This window comes from Polypterus senegalus, chromosome 1 (assembly GCF_016835505.1).
Source record: "Polypterus senegalus isolate Bchr_013 chromosome 1, ASM1683550v1, whole genome shotgun sequence".
NCBI lineage: Eukaryota > Metazoa > Chordata > Cladistia > Polypteriformes > Polypteridae > Polypterus > Polypterus senegalus.
Window position 1 is genome coordinate 106,233,837 of NC_053154.1, and position 23,720 is coordinate 106,257,556.

The 23,720-nt window shown below is 37.6% G+C and overlaps 1 protein-coding gene across 1 annotated transcript in view; it reads right to left on the reverse strand.

Moving 5' to 3' along the window:
• Positions 1-78: 78 nt before the first annotated feature.
• The window catches only part of LOC120530865 (integral membrane protein 2C-like), a 30,935-nt gene continuing 7,293 nt past the window's right edge, over positions 79-23,720 (reverse strand). The window contains exons 2-6 of the mRNA XM_039755572.1: positions 10,038-10,175; positions 6,491-6,679; positions 5,693-5,803; positions 4,135-4,285; positions 79-1,401 (exon numbers count right to left, since the gene is read on the reverse strand). Coding sequence (XP_039611506.1) covers positions 1,316-1,401; positions 4,135-4,285; positions 5,693-5,803; positions 6,491-6,679; positions 10,038-10,175 — 675 coding nt within the window. The 3' untranslated portion in view covers positions 79-1,315. The remainder of the gene's footprint in view (positions 1,402-4,134; positions 4,286-5,692; positions 5,804-6,490; positions 6,680-10,037; positions 10,176-23,720) is intronic.

A 23,720-nucleotide genomic window follows, 5' to 3' on the forward strand; every position in this document is an offset into this window, starting at 1 on the left:
AAAGTACTTCCTGTTACTAAACTTCATATTTAAGCACTTACTCTGTAAATAACAGCAAAGGACAAAATGCATACAGGCAAAGTTTTTACCTGTTTATTAATAGATATTTTATTAGCAGACAAAATATACAGATCACCTTAATATTTAATAACATTTTATTTCCTTAAAATGACACTTAAATTTATTTGAACACCAAACCCAGACCAACCACTGACTTACAAAATATAAATTCCAGGGCAGGATTGTCAGTAATGGAGGCATGCAGTTGTGATTTTAAATTGCTTTTGCCTGGGCTAGCTAAAGAGGGAACACAAGGGTTCAGCTTTCAAAAATATTCAATAGCAAGCTAGCTGACAGACAGACATCACAGGAACAAGGGGATACACACTTGCACATTTACCTTTTCAGAAAAGAAAAAACTTGCTCCTGTATTATGGTCTGGTACATACCCCTCTCCCCGCCACACACCCACTCTCCTTTCAAATTTCAAATGTTCATCTTGGGAGTTTTTCAATTTTTGTTTCATAGTAGAAAAATGACCAATCAGCATGCTGATGTCTTACAAACAAGTTATATAAATTAAAATAAAAAAAATAAAAAAAACCTGCCACTATTAGGGGCTCATACAGTTGCTTTCTCTAAAAGCATTTACTATGGGATGAACACTCCAACTCAATATAGCGGCTCTAGGGGTTACACTTCTTTTGGTTTAGAATTGTTAAACTTTTTTGATAGTTCCATCCTCTTTTATGTTGCTTTCAACCCCTTTCTCAAATTACTTAGAAAAGTCACTGCTGGAACCACTTTCAGTTCTGTCCTTGTGCCATACTGTCACCTACAACTTGATACGCAGCAAAGTAAAAAAGGAACAATGGTGTGTGCATTCTGAGCAAAAACAGTAAGTATAAAACAAACAAGCAGCACAGAGGCAAGTTTGTTTTCTCTCTACAAACATTATTCATTGTGGCTTTTCGACCTTTCCTCAATTCTTAAATGCAATGTTTGCAATATACTGACATTACCACAACTATTAACTAGCAATTACTAAAACCCCCAACCCCCAAAAAAAATATTACCGGTAGGTTTCAGAGATGTTTACCATTTTGTGTTTTTTTTGCATTCAGCAAAAAAAACATATGCAGATACGCAAGGGGCCACAAGAACAGCAAAAATGAAACCAGTGGAACACTTTGTAATGAGAAAAATAAAATTAATGTACAGCACCAGGAGGTGTGTGCCTCTGAGCTAACACATAAGAAGAAGTCACCAAAATAATAAGAAAAATCATCATTCTGCTTCAAACCTAGATTTTGGCCTATTCGCAGATCTGAGTTTCAACCACAAAGGTGTTTTCAAAGTGGCGGATACTGTGACATTTGTATGCTCCTCTCTTGTTAATACCTAGGGAAGAAGTGGGATGGGGAAACAAAAAAAACAAAAACAAAACAAAGGTATTAGCTTCTCCTTTTACATAATCCAGTCCCATTTGTTTGCTGTGCAATATACAGGAATTAACTGCTTGAGATTTTAGCATAATATGCATAAACTTTAGACATAAACGAACACACCAAGTACAGCTCAGATTTTGTGATAACACTTTGCCTAAAGCATTTTTCTATAATGGACTCCCCTAAAGTTTCTCAGCATCTATATGGCTTTATCATGAATCAGCCGTTACTCAAAATTTACAGCCTCATATATACACACACGTATATTACTTCAAGTCTTCTTCTAAAGCTTCCTACAATTTTAGATTGATTACTTTAAATACTGTCTCTCTTTATCTCAGTACAAAGTTTTAAATACTTTCAGGAAAAATAAAAAGTTTTTTTGTTCCAGTGGAAAAGTCAACTATGCACTGCTTCTTTGGTCTCCAAACTGAAAACCTCACCTAGTTAAAGTTTGACTTCCTCGATCTTTATTCTCTTGTCAGTGACAAGAATGGCAGTGAATTCTTCCTACTTTCCATCAGTGGTCGATGCTGGTGACTATTTAAGCAGTGTGTCAAACTCCATCTCCATCCACTCATATATTGCACGTCACTGTCCTCATAATGAGCACATAAATGGTTGTGAATTGTAGCTCCTTTATTTCACATTCTTTTCACAAAGAAGTGCTCAACACTTTTGTTCTTCTTGATGCAACTTCAAGGACATGCAACAGCTCACATCACAGCAGCAACTCTCACTCTGACAGCAAAGGAGACCGTTGCAATCTCGGACATGGAACTTGAGGCTGCTACATCGGCACCTCCACACAAGGAGTTTCTTGCTTAATTGTATATAATGGACAGATCATTGCATGTCTTAACATCCCTGTTGTGTCACCTGACAGAAGCAATGCTCAATATCCCTGCTGGCGAGTCCTTGTCACAGTTTGCATAAAAACAGCATAAGAGAAGACTACCCAACCGGTTCAAAGAGTGAATTCTTTATATTTGTAGATTTCTTGAGTTAATGCCAATGTCAGTCAGTCATTCATTTTCCAACCCACTATATCCTAACACAGGGTCACAGGGGTCTGCTGGAGCCAGCACAGGGCACAAGGCAGGAACAAGTCCTGGGCAGGGTGTCAACCCACCACAGGGCACACACCGGTTGAAAATTTCATGTGGTGAATAGCCTCATTGGAAATATATTTAGTAAAAAAATGTTGATGCATTCAATAATCATTTCCCCCCACTCTATGTATGCATGTATGTATACACACACACACACACGCACACGCACACACACCCCTATGGGATAATTTACGAGAAATAAAAGTCAGAAACTTTAAGAACCTTTAGAATACAGTTTTCACCCCAGGATAACTGGACAATTTTCTCCTACTTGTAAACACTGATTTGTTAATTAAAAACACCACATATAGAAAAGAAACAGATAATTGGGTAGATGAATGCACAGATAAACAGATCAGTAAAGAAATATAGAACTAGTGCCATCATTAATTTTCTTTCTAGCTAAATGACAAAGTCATTTACATAAAAATACAGACATTCTTCACACAGTCCATAATAAACAAGAAATCAACTTATTTCTAACAAAACTGCAGGAATCCCATCCATCCATTATCCAAACCGCTATATCCTAACATGACATATTTAATTATGCTACGCTCAAATAAAGCAAAGTTTTAAAACTTGGGTATTAAACAACAATTAAAAAAAATAGTTAATTATTATTTATTTCCAAAGTTAAAACACCCAGTAAGAGCTTACACAGTAATTGACCATTGGTCAGCTTGGGTTTTTATTCTAAAAAGCATGCAAAATGAAAATATTAATTATATTATAATATTAATGTATTAATTATACAACCTGACCATTAGCAAGTTAAAGAAATGCTCCACCCCATATTGTTTATCGTAGGTTACTGACCCCAAATAGTCTGTAGTAATGGCAGAGACGTGTGTTTTCAGAAGAGGCTTATTTATCAATATTTCAGGTAAAAAAAAAAACAAACATTTTTGGACATTGTTTTCAGTATGACTGGATGACTTGACATGTGAATTAGATGACACAATAAATCAGGATTTATTTTCCATGGATGTTTTGAGATTTTTGTTGTTATTCAGAATCGGTCACCACAGATGCCTATTTATCAGAAACTTTGTTAGCTCTTCTGCATGAAAACAGAATTAAAAAAAAAAATTTTTGGCCGTCACTACAAATTATGTAGCATAAGTAACATATAAACAAATCATATTTTTCAGGTGGAGTATTCTTTTAAGTGACTGATGTTCGGCTGCTCAATTAGTCATTTACATTCTGACCTTGCAGTTTAGAGGCCAGGACAAATCTCATTTTGTCTGTATATAAAACATGATCTTTTCGTTGGTTTTAATAGCAGGCAAGTAAAATATTATTTTAATGGCAAGGAACAAAAGAGCTCTGGATGACATCATGACGACTTCTTTCGTGACTATCCAACATATAACTGCCCAATGTAAACAACGGCTAAAACATAAGATGGCAAAGTGTAAGGATGAAGAAGGTAGGTCTACTGTTTGGGGAGCAAATGTGATCTACAGTGGTAATCTGTTCTCACGCTATACCTGTGTCATCGAGCCACAATTGCACAGTGAATAAATTTGCCTTTATTTCTATATAGTTGAACAGAATTATCTGCTTACGTCTCTTGCTGGGTCGACGCTTCAGCCTGTAGGTTTCTTTTCCACTGCAAAGACGCGAGATGAATGTTCCCAGCTGCTGCATGTTTCCGACCCGACCAGCCACCATCATGTCTTCCTGAACAATGTACGTTTGTGGCAGGTAGGTTCCCTTCTGTAAACATCATGACACAGAATGCATACGATAAGCACAAAAATATATCTCGCAAACAAGAATTAACAATATGGAACGAGCGTGCTATGCATTTGACAGTTAATTGGCAAGCTTCCATATGCAAAGTGCTATAGCAAAGACTGGAAAACATAGTAAAAAGCCTCCTCATACAAACAAAACATTAAAGTTAGTGAAAATAATTCAAAATACAGGTGGTAAAGTGGTCGATGTTGCTGTGTCATAGATTCAGCCTCCTGGGTTTAAATGCCGTGCCTGGTCCACGTGAATTTTGAATGTTATTCCCCCACACATCCCTAAAGATGTGCATTAATGTAATTGATAGTTCTAAACAAACTCCTACATATGAGCGAGCCCCACGATGCCCTGGTAGGTGTGCCAAGTGGTGCAGTGATAGGCTCCAGGCTCAAGATTCTGAACAGAGATAATGTGATGTTACTTTAAAACATTTATATTTATAGTATTTGTTATTTTTTCAGCTGCATTTCAACATAATTATTATTCTATTATCCAAGGTGAACATCTGAAAGAAAAGTAAAAATTTTGGTGAACATACACAGTAAATGAAGAAGGGTAGAAATGACATTGCAACCGTAACCCTTGCCTCATACTGATCAGAGTGTGGCTGCAGGATAGTGTCAACAGGAATAGACCAACAGTCATATATAAACATGTTGATTAATCTGTAGGGTTAAAAGGTTAACAAAATAACAGCAATTGCAATTTAATGGTGACTTTCAAGAACTGAGAGGAAGTAGAAAAAAAAAAAAAGTCTCAAAGTTTTATAAATGAGTAAGAATACAAAGAAGTGAACCAGCAGTGGGGGAAGGTAGCACACTTCTGTGGAGCTGTGGTATCAGAATCAATCAATGAAGCGGAGGAATTTCCATAATAAAATGACAAAGATCCCCGAGTCAGGCATTTTAGCGCCCGAGTTCTTAATGTACAATATGAAATAAGACATAGTTTGTGTATAGCAAGCAAATGTGCATTTGACCCATCTTCTACTCATATATTGCAAACTTACTAAGACAAGTTACTAGCAGCTCCTATCCTAGTTAAGGGAATAGGAATCATTTCAGAGTACAGCTTTGCCTAAACATTGCAACAAATCCATTAAGGACAATTGACATTAATTGAGTGTTGGGGAAAGAAACCCATTTATTAATGGATAAAAAGGCAATTGAAACATCTTTAAAGGGCAAACTACAGACACATACACTTAAAGTTCTGTTCAACACGCTGTATAATTGCTATTTAGATATTTTCTAAAGCTTTTTCACATAATGTGAATGAGAAAATGCTAAAAACAGCACGGGCAGTGCACAGTGAACTGGATTATTAAAAAAAAAAATTATAATAAAAAAAAAAAAAAAGAATGATTAGTACCTTAACATTTATCAACAGCTCCCAAAGGTTCCTCGGAGGCATTACAATAGTGGTATCAAGTTCTACGACGTAGCATTTATTCAATGTAATGTCATGGTAAGCAGTTAGGCCCTAAAAAAACACACCATAAATACAACAGACATATTAACAACATCACTCGTCCTAGCTTATAACCTAAAGATTGCACTTTACTGGACCACACAAAAAGGCACATTTCCGCTGCACTGACTTGAAGCCACATAGTCAGCAAACACCACAAACTTCAAACTGCAGAAACAAAAGTTATACAGGAAAAGGTTCAAGAACTAAATCTGATCATCACATACTGGCTTACTTAACCATTTATATGGGGGAGCAAAACCTTCCTTGTTATAGTAACAACCAAAGGAGTAAATAAACTACCTAAGCAATTAGTTATGTACAATATTAAACCCTGAAGGGGGCTGAAGTTGGACATGGATTAAAAAAATCAGATTTGCCCATGGTAATTGTTACAAGGGTGGCATGGAGTTGCAGTAATACAGCTGCTCCCTTGCAGAAAAAAGACCTAGGTTTGTATCCCAGGTTCTCCCTGCATGGAGTTTGCATGCTCTCCACTCAAATTACATGGATCGGCCTTAGTGTGTGGGTTTGTTCACAACTGCAATGGACTGGCGCCTTGTCCAGGGCTTGCTCCTACCTTGTGCCTTATGCTAGCTGGGATTTGCTCCAGTACTCGATCCATGACCCTGTTCAGGGCAAAGTGGTTTAGAAAACAAAAATTACTGTATTGTTTAACAAGAACTGAAAGTTGCTCACCCTTTGAAAATCATGGATAATATCAGCTGGATCCCCACCTCCGAAATGGGGAACAGGGACACTGATGCGCTCATAATTGTCTTCCAGGAAGATCTGCACATTTTCTTCTAGTTCTTGGCGCCCCTTGAAAGGGGCGTAAACAGAATCTTCATACAGAACCCTGCACTGGAAAATATTGTCCTGAGGAAGCTGTTGGATAAGAAATGGATATTAGCTATACTGTACATGCTATAACAGTCTAAAGGTTATTTCCACACTGAAATGAATGTAACAGTAATGTCAATTTGGCTGAATAGCCGTCATACTGTAAAAGACGGCCTGGCATTAATCAAATAATTTCCAGCAGGCTTAAAGAAAAAATGTTTCTGAAAGGGCCAGATTTGGGAAAAAAAACTCTATTTTGGCACCACTGTCATATAATCAAAAAGTATAATACTACAATCTGAGCTCCTTTCACTTGCAATAAAAAGGTACCACATACATATCATTCGTTAGTTCTGGAGACCCTACTGCCATTGCACAAGTTGCTCTTGTTTAAAATATGCCTGCTCTATACATGTGCTTCTCAAACCCCGTTCTGGGGACCCCCTGTGGCTGCAGTTTTCTATTCCAAGCAGTAAGTTATTTTACCTGTAACTGCCCTCATTGTTCAATTAGATGGTCTTTTTTCTTCTCCTCTGTGATTTACTTTATTTTAGTTTTTGTGAAGATAGGAGTGTCAGATTGACATTTACAAGAAATTTTGAAATATTCATAATTTTTGCCATTACTTTGAATGCTTAAATCTCTTTTGTGGTTTTTCTATTAATTCGCCCTTTTGCTGTGGATTTTGCTCCCTTAAATATATTCTAATATAATGGTAATTAACAAGGAATGGAGTATTTACAGGAACAAACATCACCGAGTGCTGAAAGGCTGCACTTAATTCAGTGTCAAGACACAAAAGCAAGCTTGTTTAAATCCAGGATAGAGGGAAAAAAAAACAACAAAAAAAAAACCAAACACTAAATTGTACCCATTGTAACATATATTAATGCCTGCTAAATGCTAATTAAATTTAGCAAACCCACTTTTATAATTTTTAGATTGCCACAAAAACATCAAAGGTTAAAATTTAAAGACAAAGTTAAAATTTAAAGCAGAGTTAGTTCGAACAAAAACCTGCAGCCACAGGAGAGTCCCCTAAAGACTGAACTTGATAATCACTGCTCTATACCTACGTTTATGTTTAAAGCTCTTTTAGGGCATGTTTATACGTCTGTGTTTTTCCTGCATTATTTCTACAGTTGCATAACACAGATAAATCTATAGCACAGCAATAAAATCAAGTACAGTCTATTTGCCCTGTTCACATCCCCATGTTGGAGTACAGTGCATTATTAAAAAATGTACATATTTTCTACACAAAGACACATAAAAATGCACCATAGTTCATATTAAGACATTTTTATTCCACAGGAAAATTAATAAAATCAGAAGTCTGACCTTCACCATTCCCTAGTAAAATGCCCTTTCAAATTTCTTGCAGATGAGGCTATGCACATTAACATTTCTGTTTCCGTCTCCAATCCTTCTTTGGGATTGTAATACAAATGACTACAACCATAAAACACCAAAGCAGGCATCACACTGCCAGAACACAAAATGTGAAAAAGTCAGCAGCCATTAAAAAGTACAGTTGTGCTCATAAGTTTACATACTCTGTCAGAATTTGTAAGATGTGTGCCACACTTAAAAGATGACTAATCTAGCAAAATACATTTCATTTACTTTTAATGGCATCCAAGTTAAACTATAAGGCATCACAGAACAGCACAGCCATTAAATAAAACATAGTAATGAGGGAAATAATGAGATGGTCCCTGTTCAAAAGTCTGCATACCTTTAGTTCTTAATACTGTTCAGTGCCCCGTTTAGCATCAATGATGGCATGCAGTCTTTTGTGATAATTGTGGAAACTGAGGCCCTTGATTTTCTCAGGTGGTAGTGCCGTCCATTCTTCTTGGCAAAAAGCCTCCAGGTCCCTTAAATTCTTGGGATGCCTTTTATGAACTGCACGGTTGACATCTCCCCAAAGTGGCTCACTGAAACTGATGTCAGGAGACTGATGGCCACTCCAGCACCTTCACTCTTTTCTGTTGTAGCCACCAAAGGGTTAACTTGGCCTTGTGTTGTGGATCACTGTCATGTAAGAAGATTCAAGTGCATCCTATGCGCTGAATATGGACTGATGAATGCAAGTTGTCCTACAGTATTGTCCAGTAACATGCTGCATTCATCTTGTCAATTTTGACCAAGTTTTCTGTGCCGCTCTAGATCACACACCCCCAGAACATCAGAGATCCACATCCATGCTTCACAGAAGTAATGGCAAACCTTTCGTCATGGGCCTTATTGTGTTCTCTCCAAACACAGTGTTTTATGGTTGTGACCATAAAGTTCAATTTTAGTCATATCACTCCAAAGGACTTGCAGAAGTTTTGAGGCAGGCCTAGATTCTGTTTAGCATATTTAAATGGGCTGTTTTGTGGTATTGGCACAGTAAAGGCTTTTTTTTTTTTTCTTGCAACCCAACCATGTAGCCCATTTATGTTCACGTTCCTCCTTATTGTGCATCTTGAAACAGCAACACCACTTGTTTGCAGATAAGAGTGTATCACTGATAAAGTGGCTTAGGGGTTTTTCTTGGCAGCTTGACAAACAATCATGGTTGGTCTACTTATGGCCTGGTAATAACAGAACCCCTAACTTTCCATTTATTTTTTTTAATCATATTCTGATCGCTACTGACAGGCATTTTCAGATAGATCTGGATATCTTTTCATATCATTTTACTGATTTTATACAAATCAACAACCTTTTCTCGCAGGTCCTTTGACAGTATTTTTTTGCTTGGTATCCAGCAAAGTCAGTGCAGCTCAACATGAGTTTAAATTGACTATTTATACACAGACACCGATTACAGTCCAAGAGGTTACAGGCATGGACACTGTCCCTTAATTACCCTTAGTTTGAACCTTTATATGTAAACTTGTGTATACAGTATATTATCAACCTCAACACTCAAGGCTATGTAAAATTTGGATCAAGGGACATATAATTATGCGATAATAAATTGCCTAACCTGACCAAAGTCCCCAATTAAAAGGAAAGCTTTCTGTATGACTACTTATATTTTCCAAACAATGGCCAATATTTCACAGATTCTGCCAGGGTATGCAAACTTATGAGCACGACTGTATTTGTCATCTTCCCAATTTCCTCCTTTTTTACTTATTCATGTTCAAATCCAGGGACTGATCTCTTGTTACTGTAGGTTTTCGATTGTAGTTGTTGCTGCTGAGGGTAGCACAACCACGTATTAAAGTTTATGGGGACAATTACTTTTTCATATGGGTAATATAAATCTCTGTGAACTTTTTTCCTTCAATAAATCAAATATTCATTTAACAACTGTGTATTGTGTTACTTAAGATTGAAAGTCTCAGTTCACATCTGCTAGGTAAGCACATTTGGATACATGCAGTACAAATCAAAAACACACTACCTGAGCAATAAAGTAGTATCTGTAGACATAAATGGATGCCAACACCAAAAATGACATGAAGGCAACCAAACCAAAGCTGAGGCAACAGAGTCCACTGGGAGAAGGCCTCTTGGAGCGAAGCGGAAGGGTGACTTCCTCCTGTAACACAAAAAAAGATAAAACACTATCAAGGCAAGTGAAGAGTTTAGTGGTTTGGTCTTCAGAAACAACAGTGGACTAAGCGAAAAAATGTGGATCCCTGTGCCAGATACCAAACCTCAAGAAACACACAAGTAACTTTCTGTGGAGTGCAGCAACCAGAGACATACCAAATTTGAACCCGATGCTCATTCATCCCCTGTGCAGCTCTGTGGCCTTACATTGCCATAGCATCATGACTCGTATCCTTTTAAAAGGAGAATGGTTCAATATCTGCCGCTCACCCCAAGGTGAAAGCATTCAGTGGGCAGGCTTATACATTCGTCACTGGCGATGCCATATGCTGCTTAATCAGACTGTTGTACACCATTTAAGAGTACAAAGCAATGTAGAGAATAATGAAATAACCTGGAAAAGGAGTAAACATGTCAGAAAGACTTTCTTTATACTGTGCAATACTAAAAGACATCAGTAACAAACATTCAAGAATTGAGATGTCATGCTGCATATATGACAGTTGTGCGCTGTGAGTTATAACAGACTGGAACCTGCTGCTCTTGAACTTCTCACAGTCGATTTCAAATTACCTTTTATGTAATACATGATAGCAAATGCTCAGCAAGTACTATTTTACACCTTTGTGTCAACAGCATCTCTCTATTTCACTTATTACTTATTTCTAAACTGTCTGACAGATACTGACAAATGGCCACTCATGACCTATTCGGTCTTTATTAGCAAATGTAAAAGAAAATGTAGGCTTCACACTATACAACATTGTGGCTTTGCTATTATTTACTCCTTTCCTCGCTATTATCAAAATCTACCCTGGCATAAGAAAAAAGCAACTGTACTATATAACTTAAATAGGCTCAGGTTTACAGTATGTGACACACAGCTGGAATACCAAAGCTTTTACAAGCAGAAACCCAACCTAGATAAAAGGTACCAGTTCATTAGAGGGTATATACAGGATATACGGATACAGTGCCAATTTATAGTTTCCATCTGAGCTACTTTACCCGTTTTTGAGATGTGGGATGAAAAACCAGAATACAAGGTGAAAATCCCAAGCAAAAATGTAGAAGTAGAATGCAAACTCTTTTCTGGTGCTTTGAAGCAGAACTTTCAACTAGTAAGCCACACTGTCACTCCTTAAGTACAGGGGGCGCACAAAGTCCGTATACCCTTTTCTTTTGGAGGATTTTGAAAACGCATTTCAATTGCGGGAGCTGCGATAAATCGCGCACTCGTCAGAGAACGTAACCTTTTCCTTCTCAGCATTTGTCGGAAATTAGTGCAGCATCAGATTACAAGCTTCCTGACGTCTGTCCAAATCGGCATCGGATAACTTGTTAACGTGCAATGGACGGCAACATTTCATTTGCAAGTCCTGTTTGATGCGTTTTTGCATGGTCGATTCCGCTATTCCGAACTCAGCAGCACGTTTACAAGTGGATTTTATTGGGGATCGTTGGACAGGGTCTGCCACATCTGCACACGTTTCAGGTCTTGTGGATGGTCTTCCACTTCGCAGCACATCTCGGACGCTGCCCATTGCAAAAGCCTTCTTCTCCCACTCAACAATGTCCTCTTTGTCGGCGATGCCTTCTCAAAACGCACAAAGAAGTCATCCATAACATTTTTGATCGATTTCCCAGTAACAGGCCGCTCATGAACCCACACAGTGGCCACCAAACGCTCCTCGATCGTGAAAACACTTGTGTCACCCATCGCTTCGTCTTGGAACGACCGCCACGTTGATGTGATTTCTTCAGCGGCAGCAGGTGGCAGCACCAGACAGGATGTTGGAAACGCACCTCGAAATACCGGGAAGACTTTGGCTGATGTCCACAGGAACCAAATTGTCATGGTTATTCCTGTAAATGCTCCTAAAGATAGGGGTATATGGGCTTTGTGCAAACTCTGTACAGTAAAAGTAAAGCTATAAAAGGGAAGTGCAGTTTGTACCTCAATATCCACACTTCCAGAAAGAAGGGAACATGGACCACTTCGAGAGTTGCACAGAAGGGCTTTGAGACAAAGAGAAGATCAAAATGTGTAATTTGTGCATTGATGAAGCAAGCAGTAACAAGAATTGTCAGGACTGAAAAATACACATTGCAGCAGAGTTTCAAATGTATATAGCTGTGGTATCCACAATGTATCAAAAATGCATTAGATTGTGTCTTGTGTTCTTTAAACAGAGTAGAATATAAGGACTTATAGTAATCTCTAAATGTTTGCATTATATTTTCATGGCCAATAATTCTATCTCCGTCTGTGTTGTTGATTACTGATATTGCATTGCGAACTTCCTGCTTGTGGATTTGTTGTGCTAAGATCTTGTTAGCCTTCTCTCCATGTTCATAGTAATGATGCTGCGATTTAAAAATGAGTTGTTCCTTTTCTTTTGTTGTTGTCAAGAGGTTGAGTTCTAATTGCAAAGCCTGTCTTTTCCTGAAAAGTGCCTCATTTGGAGACCTGGCACATTATTGATCTATTCTGGTAATTTCACCGATAGGAACTCTGAGGCCATCTTGGTTTCCACTTTATTTTTGTGGGAAAGATATGAGATAATCTGTCCTCTTAAAAATGCCTTCAGAGTTTTCCCAGAGTATTCCTGCAGAAACCTTAGAGGATGCATTTGTGTCTAAGAAAGAATCAAAATTGCTTGGATATAAATTCTTTACAGTTCTCATCAGCTAATAACACGGGGATAAGATGCCAGCTGCGAGAGGAGTATGTGAGGCATAGTGATGTGAGCTCAATGATCAGAGGGACATGGTTGGAGATAACAATAGTGTCGTATTTGCAAGATTTAATCGTGGGCAAGACATGATTATCTATACAGAAATAATCAATTCTTGAGTAACAATATGTACTGGTGAGAAAAAGGAATATGCTCTTAATTATGGATTTAGTAATCTAAAGTTAATGGTTTGCGGTGGTGAAGCTCAGGACTCACAGGTGGAATTTTTCTGTGATGTCACCAAGCATCATTCCTATTAGATGGGAACTTAGTGGGATAAGGGAAGTCAGAAACTAAACTGCATGCTCAAAAACACAACCTGAGCAACAGGAGATGTGTAACATAAAACTCAACAAAAAGGGCCCATTGCAGTCCTGTATAGAATTAACTATGGCACATGTAACATTCAAAACTGGGTTAGGGTTAGGTTTAGGGTTAGGGTTACTGGGTAAAAAGTCAGTATGGTGTGCACAGCTTGGTCGTATAAAACAATCCAATGGCAGAGGCAGAGAAATAGTTATATAAAAATACTGTTAGCAGACAGAATTTTTAGCGTGTTGAGAACTGCAGAGTGCTTAAACAAAGATGAGTGTTCTACATACTTTTTCCTTGGCTTTATTTCTTATTGCCCTCACAACATGTTCCCTTGACTTTACGGACATGGCCCGGTCATCTTATTTATGTCAAGACACAGTGTAGTATTTGACATCTAGGTTAAGAAAAAAACCAAAAACTGTAAACCTGTGTCTACAGGAGATTTCCTCCTGCATTATGTGCTCTGCTGTCCCATTCAGGTATTGTTCCACCTTAAGATAAATGTTGCTAGGGTGTGCAGCGGCTTCCAGCAACTTTAGACTAAAAAAGTGGGTTTGAAAAAGGACGGACAGATGGAAAGACTGCAACTGGAAATCACCTTTTATGACTTGCCATTGCAACTCAACAATTGTGCTGCTGTACCCAAAAGATTCCAGAAGTGCAAACACATTTCACACATTTTTTTTTTTTTAGAAAGTGGGACAAAATTCTTTTAGACTGTGTAAATGAATATTGCTTAAATAGGAATATGTAAATGAAATTCACTCAAAGCAAAATATTTATCTGTAAAAGCATTGCAACTGAAATGTATTACTTTTTTAAACTTTAAATTATTTCTGTTTTAACTATTATTTCCAAAGTTGGGAACTGACTTGCATCCAGTGCTGCTGGGACAGAGCTGTCACATCAAAAAAACCAACCTTAAAGAAACTTGAAAATAAGTAAATATATAAATATTCACGTCATGCTCTGGCACTGTCATAAATAGTAAAACCAGTAAGTGAGCAGTTTATTTTTCAATTTCTCAATGCGGTTTTGCTATTTCAAAGTCAAAATAGTTTTTCTCTTTGTAAGTCAAGTGGGACTAAATTAGGAGGTAGAGATGAAGCAGCATTTTGTTGGGTATTTCCCACATATCATGTGGGTTTTCTGGGTAACAGGCATACACTTTAACTTCTCCCCAGCAGCTTGCTAGTCACACTGGACCTCTTCCACCATTGTTTATTTTTGAAGAAAGAAGCACACCACTGCATGGCTTATCGATCACTTGCGGGCACTCTTCTCCTCCCCGGAACACTTCCACCCTGAAACTGTTTCTTCCTGTCTCTGTTGATAGTTCCGCACTTGAGAATGTGGTCACCCAATTGGTTTTGAAAGCGATACAAAAAGAACTTTCAGTCCAGCTATTCAATGTTCACGTTCATCTCTAGTCAGTCAATTTGACTTTATATAGCATCTTTCATTGTGGCTACAGTTTCAGTGGTTTACTATACAGAGATAAAAATGCAGCATAAAGAAAGGAGGCAAGACTTGTACAATAAGCAGAACAAATACTATGTGCTGCTCAAGCATTCACTTGAGAACAGGCAGAAAATGTAATTGAAATCATGATCAAGGGTCCAAAAGTTCAAAGATGTGAAATAAAATGGTGATTGTGCTTATGTTCTGTAAATTCTTAATGGCATATAATGTGGAGGTTTGGATGACCTAATCAATGTCCTTTCATTCTAACTTTAATGAAATGCCTCAAAAAATAAATGCAACACACAATAAAACCAAAGTTTGTCAAACTCTGCAGAAAAGAGCAGGGTGTCAAGTGAGCTCACATGGTGTCTGAGGAAGTCACACCCACATTAGTAATCTTCTCTTTCATCTGCCACCTTTTATTAATTAGCAACGCTTTCCCTCTGAAATACAAAAGGTGCAAATGTGTTCTTGTTGCTTCCATCAAACAAGTGATAACTTTTCTGGACTAGGTATGGCTACTGTGCTGCCTGATCACCACAGGAACAGCAGGTTAAGACAGTAACTTATCCCTTAGTAGTTTAAATGATCCCCCAAATTGCAGGCGGGGTGACTAATACAGAATACACACAGAACATAGTTAAACCTACTCAGGTAGTTTGAAGATATGAAAAGCAAAAGACAAAAACCTTATATATAATAAAATTGCTCTTTTACGCTTTAAACATTGGCAGGTTAAGTGACTTGTACAGGGTCACACAATGGGTCAGAAAAGGTAATCTTGTGGTGTGAATGATAGTAACCTAGCCAGTGTGCCACACTACTTACTGCTGTGAAATTCAACATGGCTTGGTAGATCCCAAGCAGGGCTAATTAAATGAGAAAGTTGTACAAATGTGACCCGTCTAACACTGCATTTGTTGCATGAATTTGCTTGGTTTCAAGGGACATACAGAGATCTATGTGTTGTTCACAATGTCATCCAGCATTTAACAGAATGAAAACTCAATTGACACATCAGTTTAATGAAAGCTCCTACAACAGGGGTGTCCAACTCTAGTCCTGGTGGGCCACAGGTTTTCATTCTAACCCTTTTCCTAATCAGCAAGCAGTTTTCACTGCTAATTAACTCCTTTCCCCTTCATTTTAATAGCCCAGTTTAAGGATTCAGTCCCTCTAAATTGAATGGCAGGCAAACAGAATTGAGATGAGAAACGAGCCAACATATTACCAGCTAAATTGGAATACCAAACTCCAGCCAATTTCACTCCATCCATTTTCTTATTGAGAAGCCAATTCTTGCTGTTAATTAAAGCCATTATTGAATATCACGAATTGTTGCCGTTCTTGCTCTGCCACAGCAGACTGTTGATTTTCTAGCTTTTTCTAAGACCACCGTCAAGATGTTTTGGTGACCTGAGCAGACCAACATGACCGAGACCTTCACCTTTTTTTATTTTCATATTAGCTGGTCATGTGGTGGCTTCTTGTGTGTCTCATGATTGTTTGGCTGCTCATTAAGGAAAAAGAAACAACTGAGGGGTCTGAGTCTGGTCAATTAAAACGAAGACAAAACAAGTTAATCAGTGGCAAAAACACCTCACTAATTAGATGGTTAGAATGAAAACCAGCAGCCACTGCGGCCCACCAGGACCAGGGTTGGAAACCCAAGTCCTACATCTAAAGTGTCTGTCTCACTACATGACTTTTTCCAGAGATTTTCAGCCATAACCTTTATTTACTTCATTTTTTAATTTTGCAAGTCATGGACAGTAAGGGCATATATATGTTACTGGCAGTTATTTGGTTTGACATCCCCAGCAACTCAGCTCTGCAAACACCGGTGACTAAAATGCGAGTTGCAGACAAGGGCTCCTGTACATGGCTATTTTTACGTGTTTCTCATGGTGGGTTTATAAATCATTAAATGCTAATAAATCATGACGTTTTGCTGCATTAAAGACAAACATGAACACTTAAATGTGACACTTTCAAGCACTGCCCTTCATAAGAATCATTTAGTCATAGCTGTCCGTTGATCCGATGATGATGCTATCCATCCATTTAATAAAAATAGGGCACAAATGACATAATTACAGAGAAAGCAGAGCCAGGATCCCTCAATAACTGTAATGCATGCAAGAAATCCAGAAAAAATCAGTTGTGACTCTTTAAACACGTGAATATTGTTTTCACCAGCTATGCTTCTTTTGGTTCCTGTGAGTATGTACATGTTTCATAAATGAAAGATCTGAATATACAGGGGTGGGCAAAAGTAGAGTACAGTTGTTTGTAGGAAGAGGAAAAAAAAAAAAAGAAATGCAGGTTATGATTATTCCATTAGCTTTATTAACAAAAGAGTGTCACAATGGCACATTCCCCTTAGATACAATCTAATAAGTGCTTCATTGTTAACACATTCTTGTAGTCTACTTGCTACTCTTAAGCACAATTTGGCACAGAATTTTTTACAGTCATCAATTTCTTGAAATGTTTCTCTTATGTAGCCAACCATTTCATCCATACTACATGGTTGTCGTGAAAAGATCTTTGACAACACCCCAGAAGAAGTAACATTGGGGCGAGGTCTGGTGATCGTGCTGTTCATAACACTGTCTCACGTCGACCTATCCACTTGTTGGGTAATTGTTCATCAAGAAACTCGCACACTTTTATGGCATAGTGTGGAGGAGCTTAGTCTTGTTGAAAGAAAAAAAAAGTCTTCATTATGATGCGGTCTCTGCAATTGTGATAAAACAGTGTCACTCTGCATGTTAAGATACAGGTCATGTATAAACCAGTTTCAACTGTTCTGTCGTTACATGGGGAATTTCTGTGCAATAGTAGACACAGTTGTGGCGATTTATAGCACCTGAAAGTTTAAATTGAGCTTAAATTGACCATGTAATTTTATCAATGATACCATTGCCTCATTTTTCTTCATTCATAACCAGTTTGCAGAATTGCAAATGGCGATCTGGATCATCCTCTAGTAACCCATGAAAATCTTGGTCGATACATTTTCAAATTTAAATGTTGCATTAGATGACTCAAATTCATCTATGGTGAATACCCAACTCAAAGAAAACTTTTTTTTTTTTTTTTAATTTTCTGGAGCACTCTGTAAATGTCAGAATCACTAACAGGTAATTTTCCTAGTTGTCATCACTCACCGGTTGACCACTTTTTGGAGCATTACAGGTGGGCCCAGTTTTGTCGAATTTACTGCATATTCTGTAAATTGTTTGTCTACTTGGTGGAGGTTTATCAAATTGTTCAATTCATTTCTATCGAACCTTTTTGGCATTGTCTGTCTTCCAGTATTGTTTCAATATCCACGTTTGTTGGTTGTTGGTTAAATTACCTGCCATTATCACCTAAAAGAACGCAGCTTAAAGCGTCAATGATTGGTTAAACCATTAATTTTCTTATCGCAATCCAGACACCTTGCCCACAGAGCATGAGGCTTCACTGGTTGGTTAAACACAAATTTTGCATATCACAGTCCAAGAACCAAGGATTTACTGATTGGTTACACCACAAAATCACATGCTGTACACTTGTCTCCTTTATTCTAGTTGTTTAAAGTTCATAACTCCCATAGGGTTCTCGAACCTTCACCGTTTCCTGCGTACACCTCATGCAAGCACATGCACCTCCTACTTTGCCTTGTCAGTTCCGTTCTCATAACTCCATTGCGGCCCTCAATCAGCCTTTGCACCCTGTGTTTCAGCCCTCTGTTCTCCTAACCCTGAGCCTACCCCCTACCTGAGCCATGAACCCAGCCTGGCCCAGGGAACTGAGGAAAAGGCGGCCCCCAAGAAACCCTCGTCCAGGGTAGGACTGAGAGGCCTTTGCGAATCTCTGACCTTGGAAATTTCTCTCCTTCTCCCTTGGTGGAGGCTCACTCCAATGGTTCTGCTGCCATCAGGAGGGGCAGGGGGTTGTGTAAAGTCAAGGCAGACTGTTCTGACCCCCTGTACACACACACATTATATTTATATGTGTATATATATATATATATATATATATATATATATATATATATATATATTATTATTTATATTAGGGCTGTGCGATATGACAAAAAACTTATATCCCGATATCACGATATAGTACATTTTCTTTGTATTCAGTGAATAGTTTATAAAATCACCACTTTTTTTTTCCATTTAAATTTAAAAAATCAAAAATGAGAAGTACTCAACTTGTAATTATTTCTGTTCATTTATTTAGAACATTTGAGCAAATGTTTGACTTAGAATGTAAACATAAAATGTTAATGTATCAAATATAAAACACTTTTCAAAAACAAATTACTAAAGGCCCAATATAAAATACTGGTATATAAAATGCCTGACATAAACAAAAAGTGAACTGTAGCAGCAATAACTCTCACAACATATATCTATACTAATAAAAGGCAAAACCCTCACTCACTCACTGACTGACTCATCACTAATTCTCCAACTTCCCGTGTAGGTAGAAGGCTGAAATTTGGCAGGCTCATTCCTTACAGCTTACTTACAAAAGTTGGGCAGGTTTCATTTCGAAATTCTATGCCTAATGGTCATAACTGGAAGGTATTTTTCTCCATTAACTGTAATGGAGTTGAGCTGCAATGACGTGGGGGGCGGAGTTTCGTGTGACATCATCACGCCTCCACGTAATCACGTGAACTGACTGTCAACGCAGTGCGTAGAAAACCAGGAAGACCTCCAAAAGCGCTTAAGAAAACATGCATTATATAATTGAGAAGGCAGCGAAAAACAATAAGAAGTGAGCAAGTGACATATACTACCATATTCATGAGTGTTGCCAGCTCGGAAAGAAAGCACGGTGTAAACCTAAACTTTAAATTAAGTTCATAGACAGGCTACTGCTGGCGTTTCACATACACACAGGTAATGCGGGATACAAGTTTAATGAGAGGACGAGGATATAAACGAGTTTTGATCACTTTGTAACTAAGTTAAAATTGTAGGTGAAGGGGTGTGCTTATGCAAATTCCGAGACTGTGTTTGTGGGGATTGACAGTTAAGGCGGGTGGGGAGTCACGCCATCATTCCCTCCCACCTCATTTTGCTCTGAGCTGAGCTCAGCTAACGCTGTCTTCCGAAGCAACTTCCTCAGACTGCCACCAAATACTCACAGAAAAATCCACAAGTTAATACACACGCTGTCTCTATAGAGTTTCTACACACTGAATCCTCCAGGCACTACTTACAAAAGGTCACATTGACAATCGTGTTACGTTATTTTTAAAATCTTTCCTTTTCTTAGCACAAGCACAGCCGAGAAGCTTCGATGCATGTGCTCCATAACGCGTTAAAAAATAATGCATTTAATCACACTTTGCATTACAAGCAAAGGGAGCTTTTGTCAATGCATGATTTCCTGGTACACGGATTACATTGATCAGCGCATCCCATTCATTTTACCCTCGCACCACCTTAGTTTGAGAAGAAGTATGAAAAAATATGAGGTTAACACAGAAAAACAGATCACCAATTCAAGCTTTATGAATAATCGATTCGCCATCAATAATTGTTTTGGTAAAGCCATCCTCCTTCCATTTTATAATTTTTCCGCCACTAGCCATGATTAAATGAACGGTAAAAAAGTAAGAGCAAAGCAAGGGTGACTTATTTAGGCAGGCATATATATGACAGCAACACTCATGACAATGTCAATCATGTTACGTTATTATTAAAATGTTTCCTTTTCTTTTTCATTACTTCTTTAACACACTACTTCTCCGCTGCGAGGCGCGGGTATTTTGCTATATATATAATATATGAATGACCTCCAAAGAGCGCTGAGACTTTTGATATCATGAACGTGTCTGCAAACTGGGGTCTCCTGCCCAGCAAAAGTCGAGCAGCCAGCGCGCGCATAGCTGTGCCGCCTTTGAGACGCTGACTGCGCTTCTGCCTTAAGTCAAAGTGAGCACTTTTAATTTTTTCATCCTCCCCTGCGCTATAGCCCAGACAAGTGCAAACACGGGACCCCTTTTCTACACCACGGCAAAATAATATTAAGGCGATTCACAATCGAGGCGAGGCACAAATTTGAATGTTCACATAGAAAATGTAATTTCAATGTACCTGTACTTCTTAAAACGTTAATGTTTTACTGTTTAATAACTTATAGACTATAATTTATTATTTTTCCCTTGCACTCAGTGACCAAACCTATACAAACACATATAGACACATATATATATATATATACACATATACATACATATATACACACACACATATATATATAATTTGTGTGTGTGAATATATGATGTAGATAGGTATGTATATATATGTGTATATGTAGATATGAAGAGATAGATAGATATAGATATATATATATATATAGATATATATATATATCTATATATATATATATATATATATATATATATATATATATATATATATATATATATATATATATATATATATATATATATATATATATATATATATATATATATATGTGTGTGTGTGTGTGTGTGTGTATATATGACAGCAGCAATCCAAGCTGTGAGAAAACAGTAAAAAGGAGGCGTGTCAGACGTCGTGGTACATTTTCTGATGCAGCTGCCGAAAACAACTTTGTGACGCTGCCGCCAAATACATTATTTTTAAAATGTTTCCTTTTCTTTTTCATAACTTCTTTAACACATGACATCGCTGTGAAGCGTATTTTGTATTTATATATATATATATATATATATATATATATATATTTATATATATATCACAGCGACCCTCATAACAGTGACAAAACAATTACATTGACAATCATGTTACGTTATTTTCAAAATGTTTCCTTTTCTTTCCCTTTCCTTCTTTAACACACTACTTCTCCGCTGCGAAGCGCGGGTATTCTGCTAGTTAAATATAAAAGGATCAAAGCACTAACAACTAAACTATATAAGGCCAATAAACCCTTTAAACAAAATAAATACAAGTCTAACATTAACTGTCAAAACCAAATGTAAACATTGTACTTCAAACTGTAGCAGCAATAAGGCTTACGACAAAAATATATTAAATATAATATTTTTTAGGCTAGTTTCTAGTAAAATGTTAATTTGCACATCGTAGTGTGGCAAGTCTCCGTTAATGAGTTACAGCTGATCGCCCCGTGCGTGGGACTGGACGGCGCTAACGTGTTGATGCCTTCCAGCCCCAAGCACTGGGCGATCCGCGGTAACTCGTTAATGGAGATTTTCCGTGTTAATGCAGTTGTGGCGTAAACTTAATTTTAACAAGATTAACGCTGACATGAAACGCTGCAGGGAAAATTATGCCTTAAGCAAATTGTTTTGGTAGCAATTAATCTTCCAAGCTTTTAACATGCTCGTTTAAATAGTACCTTTACAACTGTAATATCCTACGTGGCCTGCCTCTCAGTTGTAAACTCTCTGCATGCTCGCTCACGTGCTTTTTGCGGAGGTGGTAGAAGAGGTTTGTCGTGTTGGAGTCTGTGGTAGCGATCGGTTTGCACCATAATTTGCACAGTACCGTTTTCTGGTCCGTGTCAGACTCTTCAAATCCAAACCATCTCCATACTACAGAGGTAGCCCCTCGTTTAGGAACAAGGTCCTTCTGTGTGGAGCTACCTGGTGTTGCCTCGTCTTCATCAGCCATGCTAGTGTGTCTGCATCCACGTGGTGGCCATCAAAACAATGAAAAAAATATTGCCGTAAACAGTTTATTTTGCGACACCACGAAACAAACGATAGCATAATATGCAGCAATAGACGTTTTCATATTGTCATCCGATATATATCGTTATATCGAACAGGCCTAATATATATATATATCTATATCTATCTATTGGTCATAGTTGTAAAAGTCAACTTTAAAAGACCATAACAGTGGTGTGTGTACCTTATTATTTATCCAGCAACAAACCTCCATTACATACCTAAAACAAGTATACCATGTACACATAGTGCAACATTCAGGGATTATAGGGATTTTGTATTGAAACTTGGAACATAACATTTTGTGTATTTACTTCAGAGACCCATATCATTTTTGTTTAATAAATAAATACGTAACTGGGTCAAATCTCAACATTAGTGAGGTTAGGTATACAGGTCATTACCACCTCATGTATAGAGTACAGTGAAATTCTGATTTGGATGTCTAATCAACATGATACAAATAAAAGAACACTTTATGCAATGTTAAGTGCAATAATTCTTAATAGAACAGCTTTCACAGACCCAAGAGTCCAACTAAAGGGATGTAAAAATTGCATTGATCGATGCAATAATGCTTCTTGTAGATGGTTTATGGCTAACTGTAATTTGTTTTTCTTAAAACAATTTAATTAACGTTAGTACCTGATGGAGAGTTAAAAATCTATGCTGAAGCCCTCCCAGCACTGCTCATTCTTCAACAATTTGTATTGATTTGTTTTGCTATAAGGAGTTGCTATCGGACATGTGGAAGATAAATGGCTACAAGGTAAACTATCCCCTCAACTGATTAATTAATTGAGATTGCAAAGAATGTTTTCCTGTTTTAAAGACAATTTTGAAAATTTGCCAAGGCTTTTAAAATGGGAGCTTTGAAATTTCAAAAGCTTGTAAAAGCATGTTCTGTTTGAAGAAACTCAACAAAAAATATCATTCTATAAAGATGTGTCAGGAAAGTTAAGTGTACCAAATTTAAATGAAAATCACTCCATAAGGGGTTGACAGACTGATAGGCAGGCAGACAGGACAAGGATAGGTGTTTTTGCTTTTTATGTGAATGCACTAAAAAACAACATTATCAGAGACCTTCTGATTCATCATTTAGGATTACCGCCCCCATTTTTTCTTAAAACAGCTCTGTAACAAGATTAGTATAAATACTAAAATTTAATGAAGGCAGTGAAAGCACATTTGGGTCATATCTAAATGGTATGGGAGTGACTACAATGCAGTCTCTAATTACAGGTACATTACTGCAGGTAAGGCCATTTCTAATATGGCAAATTGTGGATGAGGCCCCACG